At 39.6% G+C, this 16,977-nt stretch overlaps 2 protein-coding genes across 5 annotated transcripts; both read right to left on the minus strand.

Annotated features, from left to right (window-relative positions):
- Positions 1–3,135: 3,135 nt before the first annotated feature.
- On the minus strand, positions 3,136–13,439 carry lonrf4 (LON peptidase N-terminal domain and ring finger 4). 3 transcript variants are annotated; one of them, XM_026330837.1, is made up of 12 exons: positions 12,601–13,439; positions 11,177–11,295; positions 10,430–10,552; positions 9,803–9,991; positions 9,598–9,715; positions 9,334–9,406; positions 9,001–9,115; positions 8,411–8,532; positions 8,167–8,325; positions 6,850–7,012; positions 6,582–6,731; positions 3,136–6,286 (listed from the first exon to the last, which is right to left on the minus strand). In XM_026330837.1, exons 1-12 carry the CDS (start codon positions 12,896–12,898, stop codon positions 6,137–6,139), a joined length of 1,779 nt encoding a protein of 592 aa, XP_026186622.1. In that variant the 5' UTR covers positions 12,899–13,439; the 3' UTR covers positions 3,136–6,136. The 3 variants fall into 3 exon arrangements, with proteins under 3 accessions (XP_026186622.1, XP_033181300.1, XP_026186621.1); XM_033325409.1 differs by having other exon boundaries at positions 6,638–6,731; positions 9,334–9,409; XM_026330836.1 differs by having other exon boundaries at positions 9,334–9,409.
- A 694-nt stretch (positions 13,440–14,133) lies between these two features.
- Positions 14,134–16,768, minus strand: med7 (mediator complex subunit 7). 2 transcript variants are annotated; one of them, XM_026329635.1, is made up of 2 exons: positions 16,621–16,768; positions 14,134–15,703 (listed from the first exon to the last, which is right to left on the minus strand). In XM_026329635.1, the coding sequence occupies exon 2, from the start codon at positions 15,692–15,694 to the stop codon at positions 14,930–14,932; it is 765 nt and encodes a 254-aa protein (XP_026185420.1). In that variant the 5' UTR covers positions 15,695–15,703; positions 16,621–16,768; the 3' UTR covers positions 14,134–14,929. The 2 variants fall into 2 exon arrangements, with proteins under 2 accessions (XP_026185420.1, XP_026185421.1); XM_026329636.2 differs by lacking the exon at positions 16,621–16,768 and adding an exon at positions 16,032–16,563.
- Positions 16,769–16,977: the final 209 nt, after the last annotated feature.

Consider the following 16,977-nt stretch of genomic DNA (forward strand, 5'->3'; position numbering starts at 1 on the left):
TCAGGACCAACTGCCTTTCCACTCTTCATCTTCTTCATCCTCTTCAACATCTTCCTCACTTCATCCTTACTGATCTTTGCTACTTCCTGCTCCACAACAGTCACCTCTTCTACTCTGTGCTCTCTAACATTTTCCTCATTCATCAACTCTTCAAAGTAATACTTTCCATCTTTCCATCACACTTGTGGCACCTGTCAACACATTTCCATCCCTGTCCTTAATCACCCTAACCTGCTGCATATCCACACACAACACACACCTCTTCTACCTCATTCTTGTGATACACATCACTTTACAGATGTTCATGACGTGACTAGGGCTGTGCAATTAATCAAATTTTGATTTCGATTTCGGGTCCCAACGATCACAAAAAACTATGTAATCGAGAAAAAACGATTATTCAATTTTTCAAGTTATTTTGGCTTGCGTTCTTAATGACACGCATGCACTTTACGCCTGAACTCTCCCAGCCTACACTGTCAGTGAAACTAGTTGTGTATGTGGTATCTGGTGTGAAGATGGCAGAAATAGAGCAGCCACAAGTGTCTTTGGTCAACAAAAGAGGTAGAAGCAATTCCATTGTTGGGGAACAGTTTGGATTCGAAGAAAACGTGGATCAAAAAAATATTATGTGCAAGATTTGCTACTGCTAATCTTTTTAACCATCTAAATTTTAAATACAGACTGACATATGACCAACTAAGAAAAATGAAACAACATAGAAGGACCCCCACAAAGTCCTTCGCTACACAGTCATCAATTAAAGACACCCTCTTCAGTGCAATGCTGAAGAGTATATAAATAGCATGTATATTATTTGTTTTAAAGAGAATTAATTGTTTTGTTCAATAAATGCAACATATTTCCAAAGTCAATGAGTAAAATAATCGTGATTTCAATAATGACCAAAATAATCGTGATTTCAATAATGACCAAAATAATCGTGATTTCAATAATGACCAAAATAATCGTGATTTCAATAATGACCAAAATAATCGTGATTATGATTTTTTCCATAATTGAGCAGACCTAGACGTGACTGACCTTTGGCAGCATTCTCTGTCGGCTCCTCTTCCTCACTGCTCACACTCCTCTCACCCTGAGAGAGAGGGCCTTCAATATATCACGTCACTGTTGCATCATGATTATATCACTGCTATATCAACACGACATCATCTTAATGTCATGTTTTAAAATGAGTCTAGTTACTGACAGATTCAGTTCCAAGTTGGTAAATCACCTGTATTCTTTACAGGCAGCAGCTGCAGACTCACTGTGTGTGTTCCTGAGTCCAGATCCCATCCAAAGACTTGACAGCAACAATTAATGGTGTCCTCAGTGTAATGTGTGTGAATCAAGAACCTGGTTTAGCTTATTGGTCTGTGCAGTAGACCTCCATTGTTGTCCAAAAACTATTAAAAACTCAGCAGGGAGCCACACGGCTTCACTGGCTCACATGGTTCTTCCTTGCCAACAATGGGAGGGTCGTCTTTTTCTGGCCGTCACTTTTTACAGTCTCTGAAAGAACAAAGAGTTGACTGGTCTCTGCTTCTGCTGTTCCTCCAGCTTCACTCTAACTATGCTAAAATGTCTATGCCAAAATGTCTTTCTATCAGTATGCAGGGCCATGCAGAGACCTTTTAAGGGGCAGGTGCTCAAAGTATAAAAGGGGCACCTGGAACAAGGCTTTAAATAGGGCTGTGCTCAAAACATCAATACAGCAATACTATATATATATATTGTGACACATGTGACACAAGTACAGAGGCTTCTGTATTGATATAGCAGCCAATGCTGTGATGCGGTTTTGAAAAAGCAATAGAACATGAAAGACCACTTTAATGTTTAAAAGGTTAAAAATATTTTTTTGGACCTATTAATAACTCTGGGATTAGAAATTGACTTCTGTTAAGTTGTCCACTTCTTAAGGTTTTCTCCTCTTTGTTATACAGAATAATAAAGAACAGCTTTTATATTAAAGGTCACTAGGACATGGTCACTATTGGAAATATATGTGGCCCTGAGGTATTGCTGCTTAAAACTGCTCCTTCTTTTTTTGTTTGATTCTCATCTCTTTATGAGGCATCTTTGCATTGCAGAACAAGCACAAATGGACATTTCATACCTTTTCCTGAAACCTACAAATAGGTATCTCCATCCATGTCATAATATCTCCATCACTGCACTTTGATGTCGTCAGGTATATTATTCATTTTATATTGAAATTGACATTTATTTCCAGAGGGATATTAGTTTAGTTTACAGGCTATAGTGTTTCTTTCTGTTGTTGTAGAAAAAAATATTTTTGTCATATTAAAAATATAATTCTATTCTAATCTTGTTCTGAATTTCATTTTTAAAATTATATTAAAATAGTATTGATAAGTATAATTAGGAGGATGGAAAAATCAGACTAATCATGTTTTATCAAGTGCAGTGATAATTATTTTGAAGCCACTCTACGTTTCTTAAATCAATATTGTAGTAATAATAACAGTACAAAGTATGAATAGTTAGTCACATAACATAAAAAGACCAGATGCCCCTGAAGCCTTTCTACCCCAAACAGCAAGAACAATTCATGAAGCGAACATGCACTTTTGTTTATATTGCTGTGTCTAGAAGTAACATTAGCCAGGCCAGCTAACTTCAGTTCAGGGCAGGCTACACACACACACACACACACACACACACACACACATATACACACAGCTCTCTTCACGTCACTCTTGTAAAAATGCTACTACTTATAATAATAACAAATAAGCAGGGGTGGGAAGTAACGAAGTGCAAATACTTCGTTACTGTACTTAAGTAGATTTTTCAGGTATCTGTGCTTTACTTGAGTATTTATTTTTATAATGACTTTTTTCTTTTACTCCCTACATTTAAACACAAATATCTGTACTTTATATTCCTTACATTATCAAAACAGGCTCGTTACTTTTTCAACCGTAAAACCGTAAAAGACGTAACTAACTAGAGAGGGGAATCAATGTTATGATAGAGAGAAAACTTGCAGTGCAACATGGAGGAAGGAAGGGATCCAGGGAGTATTGCCAAGTCCAACGACGATGCAGCAGATTCAGAAAGGCAGGTTAAATTTGAATTTAAATCCATTAACTTCATATAATGTAGGATTTACTTTGAAAAGCTTTATTTAGAATAACATTTAAAAATTCATCCACTGGGCAAGCAAATAAATAACAATTAGACCATTTACTGCTTTTGGCTTGGAGGTGCAGGAATGAATATAAATAACTTCTATATCAGTGGGTTTCAATGTAGTAACATAGAAGCATTTGAACTTTTTGATTTTGTGCAGAGGATACATAGTCATGGCTTCAGTTCACACAGACCACTGACCATCAAACCACATCAGCCAACATTTTCTGCAAAGTTGCAGCACATAGCAGCAACACGTCACCATGGTGCTTTTCACAGCCTTTCCCAAGTATACAAGTGTGAAACTCATTCTTAAGCAGAATTGCTGCCAAACGGGTCACTTACTATGCTCCATGTCAGAAACTAGGCAGAATTAGTGCAAATTGTTTTAAATGTGATAGAAGACATTTTATGATATCTAATTATACTGCATCCATAGCTAATGGATGCTTGCCAGGGTATAAAAGAGGTGATTGCCAAAAAATCATGACTGTGCTGCAGCACATTAGCAGCACCAAGTTGGAGTCTATTAAAATAATATAGTCAAATTAAACATTAAGTTGATAAATAATTCAATCAAAAATAGGGAGGTGAAATAATTTATGTGTGTGAATGAAATCACACACCCAATGACAAATTTAAGTTCTCTCCCAAACCACTAACTGCTGTGACCAACATACCGTCATTAATTAGTTAGAAGGTAAACTCTTTAAGGTTCAATGTGTAGAGTGATTTATTAGCAGAAATGGAATATACTCTTCATAAATATGTTGTCATTATTGTGTAACCACCAGGAAATACCAACTGTTGCAGTTTCTTAATTTCTCACTAAGCCTTTTAAAACTGCATAGAGCGGGTCTCCTTTCACCAAAGCAGCCATGTTCTGCTGTCATGTTTCTACAGTAGCCCAGAATGGACAAACCAAACACTGGCTGTAGACAGGGAATCAAATTTTTAGTTTTAAAGCTGACAGCCACCACAGAAGGTTGCATTTTGCAATCTCACCACTAGATACTGCTAAATATTTCCCATTTTAAACAGTGCACCTTTTAAGGAATATGGATAGCACTCAGAATTATGCATGATTTGCCAAAGAGTAAAAAACTAAAAAAGCTGCTGCTGACAACCAGAAAAGCACACAAAATGATTTCACTTTGTAGAAATGTCTTCTCTGATAAGAATTGAATCAGGGGAGTGAGAATCTCTTGCTGTTAGGTGTTTACCACAAAGGCATATAAAAAACAACAAAACAAAAAAAAAAAACTGTAAGTTTCAAAGCCAGCTGAGTGAGCTTTTATGATGCCCTGTAGCAGGAAACTGACCTTTGTGTTGCATGCCATTTTTCAGTGAAATCATAGCAGTGAAGATATGTTGTGATCACGGGCATGTTTAAGTCTTTGACTCTAGTGTTATTCCCAGATGGCTTCAAAAACTTCAGAATTGATTAATCCTAAGTTAAGAAAAGTATGAACCCTGAATTCATACTTAAGGGTCAACAAACATATATAGTCATTCTTTTGTTGACTATTGCTATAAAACACATAACAGAAATATCTGTGGCATATTTGCCAAGGTAAAAAGCTCTTTTGTTTCACCTAGTTAAGCCTGTGATTTATGTAACACTGCAACTGCAACATTCCATTGAATATAGCACTATATAAAAATCGCACAGTCGAATCTCTATGCACTGCAGAATCTCTAAGATGTACAGGTCACCAGGTGACTTGGCCCATGTACTCAGAGGCACTGTTACTAGTAGCAGAGGGGTAGGACAGACAGGGTGACACAGTAGGGGCCAGAGGTAGGTGTTGTGGCCTACTCAGAGGCACTGGAGAGGGACTCATGTCAGACCCTACCCAAATTTTATTTACCTTTGTCCCTGTGCAAGAGATTTTAAATGCTCAGTCTTGCACCTTTGGCAAATGGACATGACAGTAGTTGCTGTTAGTGCTGATACCATGCCAAAGCTAATTAAACAAAAGAAAAATCAACATGGCATCTGAGAAAAGTGACTCCTTATTCACAGATGACACACATCCACATGGTGCTGCATCTATACATGACCATCAATGGACGTAATCACACAACTAATCTAGTACACCTCCATCTCCCAATTCACTGACCCCTTCTCCACTTTGTCATAATTTCACAGAAGACATTTTCCACTACATGCAGAGCCAGTAGGTTTCATTAATTTTAAATGATCCTATATGCTATTATTGCAACATTTACTAAAACTCAACAGGGATTTTTAAAGATTATTCAATAATGTAAATTGAGCCGTATCAACATTTCTCAAGGTCAATACATATAAAATGCAAACTTTACTACTGTGCCCTTAAGCAAGGGTGAACATCCAAAATGAGTTCATGCAACACATGAACTTAAGTTCTCTAATCTGCATAGTCCTGAAAAATTCTCTAAATTGTGCCTCCTACTAATGTCTATTCTCACTCCAAACTTAGCTGAGTTAAAGTAAAAAGTATGATTTCAATAGGTAAAAAATGACAGTATAGTGACATAGTGCTGCTGTTGGTTGTCATAAATGGAGGGAAAAAACAGCGACACCTAGTGTCGGTTTTTGAAAATATTATTTAGAAAATGATTTGATTTCATTATAACATACACACCAATTTTTGATTCTTGATGATCGTAAATAAGAAGCATCTTTGGTCAATTGTGCAGTGCTTAATGGTACAGCAAGTACAATATGTATTCAGAAAGAATTCTAAAATGATGAGTTCCTGGGGAATAAAATGACATAAGAAATATAACATAAACTCAAATGCCAAAGATCTGCCCTGTGATTTGTAATAAAATCATTACCTTTCTGTTATCAACCAGATTAGCTGACTTTGAGCTCTGACTTTAAGACAGTTCCTGCATTATTCAGAGTAATCCAACCCCAAAACTCTTTGTCTGTGTAATATCTGACTGTAGCTGTGGTTATAATACCACTATGCTTTGAGATCTAGCTCTGAGAGAAGTACTCAAGGACGAGGCGGAGGTGTCCTAAGCGGTCTTTGAGTGAGGTCAGGGACAGGACAGTGGTTTGATAAGCAGGATCCAGCTGGAGGACAGACAGCAGCCACCAGCACCAGGCCGGACCATTGGATGAAGCCTGGGGGAAAAGATTTGAACAAAAATATAACTCAGAAACACAAAACACATACTTAGATATAAAATCTCATCAGCCATATTAATACAAATCACAATTGAATCAGCTACCTACTTTTAAAGAAACTTGTACATTTTAAAATTTCTAAGTTCTGTTTTATGAAAATCACATTAGCAGTGGAACATGACAGACTACTATCTAACATAAAAAAACAATGACTCAGTGGTTCCTGTAAACGGGTTGTAAAAGTAAATGATTAGCGCTACATTAGGAATCATAGTTGCTATTACACCCCAACCTGAATGTTCTCGTCTTTATCTGGCATGGTGCCATACTGTCTGTCAATCTGCTCACGGATGCGGCTGCCAAGACGCTGATACCAGTCCTGAGCCTGCTGGTACACACTGTCATGGAGCCGTTGCAAAAGCTCCAACTCACTACCATCAACCTGGGAGAGGGGAGGACACAAAGCATAAAGATAAGAGGAGGAGAGAGGGGGGATGATGATCAGTAATCAGGTTGTTCAGGTTCTCCATGCAGCGTTGGTGTATCTCTGAGATGCTAACCTTAAGGTCCTCCAGATACTCTACATCAGCAGTGTGGTAGCCATCTCTCTGACCTCTCTTTAAGACCCTGAATCTGCTGCCACCGACAGTGTCCACATAGGACCGTCCATCCGGCAGCAGCTCCATGCTATGGATCTCCAGCATACAGCCATAGTCTGCAAACCTGTAGCAAATAAAAAGAAAAAAACATTCTAGCTTGACAGTTGTACCCCCTGATTTATCTTTTATTGTCATTTTTGTTCTATTGATAAAACAAAATCATTTATATTTCATATTTTGTATCTTTTTTCAAAATACTTTCTACCCCTGTGGGGTGAAACATGAGGACATCAAATAGCCTACAATGCAATTTAGTGGTGAGCAAGGGTGGCCTCCATGTACCAACTACCAAGTAATTAAAAAAACTTTTATCTGCACTGCTCACACGTAACGGCTCATATTGGTATAAACTCATCTAAACATCTTGTCATTACTCTTTATACATCATGAAGAACAACACTAGCAGCATTGCATCATGTCACATGATGTGGGTCACATGACACACTGGGAGTGGCATAAACTCAGTGCAGGTCTACGAAAATGGGTGTGTAGTTGATTTTTGCCTTGTGATTTTTGGCATGACATCATAGTTAATAATACTGTCAAAATAAAATAATCATTTGAGCAGTGCCATAGTGTCAACTATTAAGTTGATCAACCCCAATTTATTGTGACAAGGTCTTTTATTCATTTAATACAGATGGAGCCAGCTGTCTGCTCCATATTTAAGGCAAACTCTTAAGTTAATATCTTCAACCAATCTTCAAATTAGCCATTACCAAAAAAGACAATCCTAACTGACAAAACAGACAAGAGACTATGGTACCCGGGTCAGGTTGTTAAATAAGACTTATTCAAAAGGTTTGTAAACTCATAATGAGCTGCAGAAACAAAATCCCTGAATACATTATGCTGCATATGTTAAGATGTTTTATTTTGAGGTTTAAATTAATAAACCTACCAGGAACTAGCAACTAATATTTGAAGACAGATCTCACAGCAGAATGTTGCTACCCCCCCCACGGTCACATATGGCTGTTTTAAACTTTGCCCACTGTGCTCCTGCTTGTACTGTGCCACCGATAATCCCATCAGTCTCCTCCTAGCCTGCTGTGCGCTTCAACGGTTACAGGAATGTCAGGTATGGTCTCTCCATGCCCAGAGAGTCTGGTCACAATAACTGTTAACACCTTTGAAAAAGCCTGTGGCCTTTAACCAACAGAGTATTATTTTGCATTGCTTTTGACAATGAAGAATGTGTTTCTGTGTAATGTATACCCTTTGCCGTGCTCATAGCTGCACATGCCAAACTTCTTGGTGCCGGTATCCATGCAGCGACGCATCATCAGCCGATACCGAGGCTCAAAAATGTGTAGTGGGCAGGGCACTCCAGGGTAGGCCACAGTGCAAACAAAAATAGGGATGTCCTTAGTAAGACTGCAAAGGAAGAAGCAGTAGAAAAATATGTGAGGGAGTTTGGAGAGTTGCTGGAATAAATGATGTTTTATTGCAGGGTGCCTACTTGGACAGTTCAGCCATCTCAGCATCGTGGACCTGTTTCCTCTCAGCCAGCTGTGAGGGGAAAAGGTGGGTCATGATATCTTGAAGCAGAATTGTTGGATTGTACTTCCTGTTTTTAAAGTACTGTGAAGAGAAAAAATTGAGTGTAGGTTGTCAGGTATCATGATCAAACATGTTCATACTTAAAAGAAGTCCTTATGTTCCACAATGCATTTGTGGATATATAACATAGATTAAAGAATTTTGTATTTTACTGAAATGCATTTTCATCTGCATTTACATGCATATACAAGGTTATTTATACATGTGACTTTTTATTGCAAGAAAAGCAAAATAAACAGGAACCAGGAAGTTCTTTATGAAATCAATTACATTTAGCAAAACATACCTTTTACCATAACATCACAAATGTAAAACAGAGGAGTGATGCTTCACATCCTGCCTGAGCTAAATTTGGCATTTCAAGACCACATTGCAGTGGCAGGCAGTAACAAAGCTTTAATAATTAATCAACTTCAAAAGTGAAAATATTCTTGAGCCAAAAACAGGACCTACTGTAGCAACCATTTCAAATAGATGTATGAAATTTACCTCTTGTAGTGGCTGTTTGCAGAGTGGACAGCGGAGATTGTGATCCAGACTCCTCTCTATGCAGTTTTTACAGAAGCTGTGACCACAGGGGGTTGTGACTGGCTCAAAAAACAACCTTCAGACAACAGAGAAAAACATAAGCCAGGAAAGATATGCATGCTACTTGTAGAGTTGTTGTTGAGTCTGGTGAATATTTTGTTTACATGCTATACGCATGTTAAACCAGAGAGAGAGGAGCTTAAGAACAGACTCAGCCTGATATATGTCTCTACTGCAGACAAGGTACAGACTGCAAGCCATTATTGATTCGAGCGAGCACTCCAGGACACTGACCTGATGCAGAGAGGGCACTCAAAGTCTGACACAGTGAGAACACCTAGGGTTTTCTCTCTGCAGTGAATATGTTCTACTGAAACAGAGAGAGGAAACAAAATGCAGTCATTTTCAAGTGTTATAATGCATTTGCACTATTGAAGAAGTAGTGATGATTACACCATTTCAAATCATCTGCTTGTCGCCGTGGTGAAGCTGTTTGTAGTGACAATGACAAAGATGATTCATAACAATGAAGAAGCAATAATGAAAATGACACTGTACCCCTGCCACTCCTGTCTTCCTTCCTCATCATCATCTCCTCGTCCTCTTCAGCAGCAGGGAGGAAAGAAACAGCTTGGCAAATGCTAAGGCAGCACTCAGTGCCCGTGTCATGCTTCCCCTACAGTGAAGACAGAAAATTCCATCAGTTTCAACAGTTCTGATCAGTACACCCTAAAAACCCCCTAAGACATCTTAACCAGCTTACCTGATTTACCTCCCTCCTCCCATGACCCTCTGCTTTATCCCCATGTGGATGTTTGAGACCTTCAGGGAGAGTTGGCCCCTGGGAGCCACTGAGGCTGGTAATGGGGCAGGGCTCTTTCAGGTATTCAGACACCACTTGCAATATACAGGAGACCTCCTCTGGCACTTCCATGCCCTCTGCCTCCAGGATCTGCCATTTCAATTCACATCACAACATATATGACTCACATAAGCGTATTAAGATAAAAGTGTTCTGGAACAAAAAGGTGATAGAAACATTATTGTGAAGTGGAATGAATTTAAAAATTAAATGTAATTGTAAACATTAGTTTCCTGTTGCATGTAATTACTCTTTTAGCATGTGTGTCATATGCTAAAGGCCTTTTGGTAGATCTAACTGTTAATAGTGTTTATAACAAGAAGGTAATAAAACATGAGTTGGAAGAATAAATTCACACTGCCCAAAGTCGCACATGATGATGAAAGTCATTCAAATGTCTCTGCTCATCTGCAATATTCTCAAAGTGCAAACTAATGCATTTTTACAAATGTAGAATTATGCATTTACTCAATATGTAAAACAGAAACCGAGTTACCCTCTTGTTAGTGGTTAGCAAAGTAAACAAACCTTTTTGATCTGGCTCTTTGCAGGAGAAAAGTCAGCTTGGAGTTTTAGGCAGCGATGGAACTGGACAAGAGCTTCTGTTTGCTGACCCATTTCCAGCAGAACGTTCCCTTTCCGAAAGAAACCCTGTACAAACGGAAAAGTGCAATCAGTGCAGCACTCCCTGAGAAGGTAAGTAACATGGCTAAAGTACCTCATTGCAGAAAATGCATAAAAGTCATCAAAAAGTATATCCAAATTATGTTGTTCTTTTAATTTTGTCCTGCTTTTCCCTCTTTTTGCTACATGAATTATATACTGCTGTCAGCTTAAGTGATATAATCCATCTCTGGAAATTAAATGAAACATTTATTTACTATATACAGTTCATGTTTCTGCTTTAGCATTGAGCCACCTAGTGGCACAAAGTGATTAAATGACATTATGACATAAGTAGCAGTTTGCATAACTTTACTTATGACATAACATCAATAAAGCAAAAAGGTCAGTTTTGAACACTAAGGTAAAAAAAAAAAAAAAAAAAAGGGCAACATCTTTTTCTATGATTATGTGTATCCTCTTACGTGCAGCTGCATGTTATGAAATCGAACATTAAGAGTGTGGGGAGCTCAGTTCAGAGGTGAAGTAAAATAGCAGCTTTCAATTTGGGGGTATTGCTCATGGAACAGCACAACATATTTTTTGTGCTGTGTGTGCTGTGCCATATAAGAGAGACATAATTTGTCTGGCCAACACTGTCCTGTATCTCACCTCAGTCCAGTTGGGATGAAGGCAGCAGAGGTAGTCGAGGTCTATCAGAGCGTCAGAGAAACGCATCAGGCCACAGTTTGCTTCAGCTCTGTACACCTTCAAATTCTGATCATCTGGGACTATGGATTCAAAAAGAGAAGAGAATGTAAAAAAACTAAGACAAAACACAGCATTGTACGACTTGCTGAGACTCTGTTTCTACACCTTTCAATACACAAAAACAAGCAACATGTAATGACAGGCCTGCACAAAAAATGGTTTTCATTGAACACAAGGGAAATGCATCTAAAAATGTACATGCTATCAATCTGTTGCACTGGGTTTCTATTGGCGCTGACTATTGTGTAATGAACACCTGGCAAATATGTTATTAAACAGATCAGAGTAACTATCACTGAAGTATTACCTAAAGCTAGCACTAGAGTTTATTTACATGACACAGCCCTGGAGCCTGACAAGTCCCATATTATGTAATGATACTGGAAAATGATCAGGCCTGATTTCCAGTGACAAAAGCATAACATCCATATATATATTTGGCAGGAGTTCATTACACAATAACCAAAACTACTAGAGCCTCAGGAACAGTAATATGGCATTGGATTGGCAAACATGCCAAATGTATAGCGAATTCAGCAGCCTGCTGATTCACTGTAGGACAAACACACAAAAACACAACACCCCTACAGTCCCCATGGGTGCCTACTGACGGTCTAAACTGATCTAGGGCACAAGTCCATTTTACTTCCTCGTTGCCGCATGAAGAAAATAAGGTCAACTGCACCAACAAAGGCAAGTGCAGAGGATATATAACTGTATGGTAGCAGGGAAGATCTATTTTGCAAGGCTGTACCTAGGAATCTGAAGCATTCATTAAACAATGAAAATATTACACAATGTCCTTTACACTCCCTTCTTCTTTTGCATATGGGGTTTCACTGCAGAAATGAATGAAAAGCCTGAGCTTAAAAACAGAAACTGCCTTAGATTGTGTCCAGCATCTTTCCCATGTAACTGCTGTCACAGCTGCTATTACTGCAGCTTGTGGCTACTGTGTGTGATGGATGCAGTGTAACATTCCCCTTTTTATCTTTCTTACAGTGAACAGAACATTAGGTGTTTGATGGATCTCCTTATTGGTTTGATATAAACACAAAGCAGTCTTGATAAAAACCTAACTAGGAATAAGGAGCACCTAGAGACTGTACATTCGGGTTAACACTAACGTTCCTGCATTTGTGCATCACCGGCACAACATTGTGTGCAATGCGTAAAGGTGGCATTGAAAGTCTGTAATCTTAGTTGCAGTGCGATCTTATGTCAATGTGTTTGTTTACACGATGTTAACGTGTAATAAACTCTTTTCATATTTTCAGCACTGACAATGTCTGCAGCTGTACTGAGGTTTTGCATGCGTCCCTTACCCAGGTCGAGCCCCTCATTCGCGATGCGTAAAGCCTCGGCGAACTCGTTGGTTTTGAGTTTCTCCTGTATGTGGCACTTCAACCTCGTCTCGTCGGGGCAGCACTTTTCAATGACGCTGATGAGCAAAACGTTGTTCTTCATGCTTTTCACCTCTCTTTGTTTTAACCTGTCTTTGCACACCGGGCATCTGGGCAGTACGTAGCCCCCCACGCACCTCCGGCAGAACGTGTGACCGCACGACATGGTCACCGGCTCGCATATCAGGAAGAGACAGAGCGGACACTCCAGCAGATCCATGGTGGATATGATATGTCACCACGGCAATGTTCCTTTCTTTTATTCGTCAAAGCAACGCGGACGGAGAGGATTTTCTTTGTAATAGTGTTGCACAAACCATTTAAATAACACAGAAACAGTTAGAGATACAGTAAACGTTCCTCCTCTATTATCACATCTGGCCGAACCGTGCAGGCAAAATATATCTATGCCCGAACCCGACCGGTTTCTGTCCCGTTAGGCGAATGAGAACTGGAGCTGTCATATGCTCACGTTAAAAATGTCCTTCATGCAGAAATCTGACATTGTCCATTTCCAGTCCCAACTTAGTCTCAGGTTTGGGACACATACCACCTTCCCTTTTCACGCAGGTTTAATAAAAAAAAAACAAAAAAAAAAAACGTATCGTCCAGTCCCATGCGCCGCTTTCCTCGCCGCTCCAAACTCCAAACGCCGGGCGAACCGGACTGGGATAGCTGCACATTAATACAGTTTTTCTTTTCAGTAACCCTGAGCGCTTTTACCCCAAGTATCCACTGCCACAAAGATAGGCTAGTGGGCAACACCATTACATTACATAAATAAAGACCACGTGACCAAACAGCGCGCCATCCGATTGGATGAAAGGATGGCTTTCCGCCCTGTTGTGAAACACAAGGATGCAGAGTTTCATAACATAATTCCTGCGACGAAACTTCTTATTGTTTATTAATTTATTTTTCATTTCGATTTAATTCAAGCACTTGAGTTGATATCTCGCGTGTCTGTGTAGCAATGATAATTCAACTCGACAGGGCAGGAAATAAAAATTAGCCAGCCACAGTGCAGGGAATCCTGAAAATTAGCAAATGTACATGGTGCAATGCTAAAAAGGGGCTAACAAGTTAAGGAGGTTTTGTTGATGAAAAAATAAACTGCCTTCTGCGGTTTTAGGCAACGCAGGACGCCGCTGCAAAATCCCCGTATATCATTTATGCAAGCAAACGCATGTCAGGTGAAAATTCAGTCTCAGAGAAGCCATCCAGGGCCAGCTACATAAGGCTGGACAGAACACCTCTTCCATTCCTATTATTTTATAGGCTGCTGCCCTACAGGCACTCAAACACATCGGGCCCTCAGAATAAAAGTCATGCTTTATTTAGCGGGAACTGTGATTCAACAAAGACTGATTTATTTTTTTGCTGTTAAAAAACAAAACTATTTATCTTTTTAATTACAAACTGGGGAAAGTCATTGCAACACCAAAACTTGGCCTGCACTCAAATTTTTTATTGTGCACACAACTAAGTCAAACTGCAGACTGTCAAACAGGAAGTAGTAGTACACTTTAATATTCAAAATCGGATCAAGGAATTAAGGAATAATGAATTGGCTCTGTGTCACAGGGAGGGAATTAGGGTTCTGATGAGATGTGTGTGTAGTTAACACTGTAGTTAAACACATGAAATTGCAAAAGGTCAAAAGATAACCTGTGTTGCACTTCTACCTAAGACTCATCAAATAACATGCTGGCAGAAACCATTAGACAGAGCAACAAAATCCCCATTATAGTACTTTCATGAAAACGTCAGAGCAAGGGGCTTGAGGTCAGGAGGAGTGGCTATGTTACTACAGTCTATATCGACCTTTTCATGATTGCTGTTACTAAACAGTGTGCAGGTCACTGCTACATCATTGCATATAATGCATTCCAGCACAATGGATCTTTCCGATTTGATGCAGAAAGAATGACAAACCAAAATGAACACGACTGTGACACTGCGACAGCACTGCATTCCTACATTAGTGGAAATTCCTTTATTGGTTTTATTACAAAAACTGAAAACTTGCACCCCAGATTGGTCTGTGTAATATTTCTTTGAATACCTTCACAGGAACTGGTAACATAAACATGATCTACCACTTTTAAATAAAACATCATTCAACTCCATATAGGAAATTCAGGCCCAGTGAAAACACATCAAATATACCCAAACGCACGCTAAGGACAGCATACCAAAAACAAACATAGTTCAGGTATACAAAAGGAAACATGACTATTCAACAAGAAAATTATGCTATTTCATCAATAATACTACACATAGCAGCATCCTTGTCCCATATTTTGTCCCTCTTTGAAGAAGGACTGCTCTTCTCCTGGTGACCTACTGCCATACAGCTGGCACCTGCCTCCTCTACATCAATAGGTTCAGGTTTCAGCCTGGGGGCCTGCCCAGAAGGACATCCACCAATAGCTGTTGCAGACACACTCCTTGTCCCATCACCAATACTATCAGGACCCTCCATCTGTGGCAAGTCATCGGGTAGGGAGGCAAGGCATCCCTGAATCATCTCCACCACTCTCTCCAAATGTTTCTGGAACCTCTCAGCTGTTTCTAGCCTCTGTCTCTTCTGCACTTCCATCATCACTCTCAGCGTCTCCCTGGCTTGGTGTGGCCTGTACTCATTTATCAGGTGGTGCATGTGAACAAACAGAAGCTTCAAGTCTTCCAGCTTCTCTTCACGCTTTATACTGCTGGGGCTCTTGATGAGGATGTCCAGCAAGTCCAGGAAGTTCACAAGAATTGACATGTTGAGCTTCTTAAGCTCTCGTTTGTGGTCAAACTGCATAGGATGGAGCCTCTCAATGCCCTGGCTCTCCAGAGGCCGAATGATGAGGTCATCACACTGAAACTGGTTGCCAAACATCATGTAGCTGTCTCTGATAGGTGGAGGTGGCTTGGGAGCCAGGCCCTTGCGGATATTTTCATCTGTGTACTCCTTGATGTACTGCATAGGTGGAGGAGGCAGGGCACTGACCTGCTGTGGCTCACCCATGATGCTGACCTGAAACAGTAACAAAAAGCCTTCCTCACTAAGCAATGCAGAATAAGACGTAACATAGACAGAGATAGGTTAGCATGTAATTGTACAGTGACAGAAAACTGAAATCTTTGGATTATTAACAAAAAGGTAGTCCTCACGCCACATACACCACAAAACACCATAATATTCAAAATGTTGCTTAGTCAATACAGCGGTGCACACATAGCAGGAGTACAAGAATGCTTACAAAGAGCTTTCAGATTAAGTTACTGTAATAGTAGATAATGTAGTAATGTGTAGGCAAGATTAACTGTTTTAGTAATGGTCAGTAGTTTTGTCTAACTTTTACCTCTGAGTGATTTATTTTCTAGTAGCAGCTTATTCTTTGAGTTTGTTGTAGGTTTGCTGCTTGAGAAAACCCAACTGCAAAATACCCTCTATAGTAAAAGGCACGCTAGTTTTACAACATAATACTCAAGTAACGTCACTATACAAATGGATATAGTATATATACATGCAGTAGGCATGATAAAGCGCTTAGTTTCTACCGAATGTAATAACCCGTGTCTTCGCCGAGGATCGAGTATCAGACTGCTCCATTTACTGTCAACATATCCAACATACGAAGTGTGTAAGGAGGATGTTAGCCAACTAGTTGCCAAACACATCAAGCAAGTAATACAGGTTTCGTTAAAACGGTCTGTTGGATGCCTGCCTGAAAAGCCGACGAGCAGCTAGTAATATTAGTGATCTAAAGCCTTTATTAACGCGACCGAAAGCATTAAGGTTTCAGTCTATTAAGGGAAACGTAGCTCAATAACTTAGCTGTGTGGCTAATGTTTGTCAAGGAGTACTGAGGCTAGTCTCTTCCAGCCTAGCTGCATCGGTAGATCAAATTAGAAGCTAAATAAATAGAGAGCGATGGTATTTCTACACACCTCTTAAACGACTCTTTAGCTGCCCAATGTATATCTTGGATGTGAAATGTAACAGAGGTAGCTGTTGGAGATGAGACAATTAGTTAGCTCATGATTAGCGTAGCTTCTTCCACACACCGATATGAACGGTCATTTCTGTCCCAATGCCATTGGCTGAACTGAGCTCGTGACAGTTTTTTGGCAGACCGGATTGGACCGCGCCTGACGAGCAAACTCAACGCTGATTGGTCGTCACGTTTGGAAGCGTGGTTAATGGTTGGCTATGAAATCAAGGTTGTTGTAGTAATTTGAGAAATTATGACTTGATTCTTCCGACAAATTAGTGAGAGATCCACCGTAAAAAATGGAAGTTTATTT

The sequence above is a fragment of the Mastacembelus armatus genome, chromosome 10, assembly GCF_900324485.2.
Source record: "Mastacembelus armatus chromosome 10, fMasArm1.2, whole genome shotgun sequence".
In the NCBI taxonomy this organism is placed as follows: domain Eukaryota; kingdom Metazoa; phylum Chordata; class Actinopteri; order Synbranchiformes; family Mastacembelidae; genus Mastacembelus; species Mastacembelus armatus.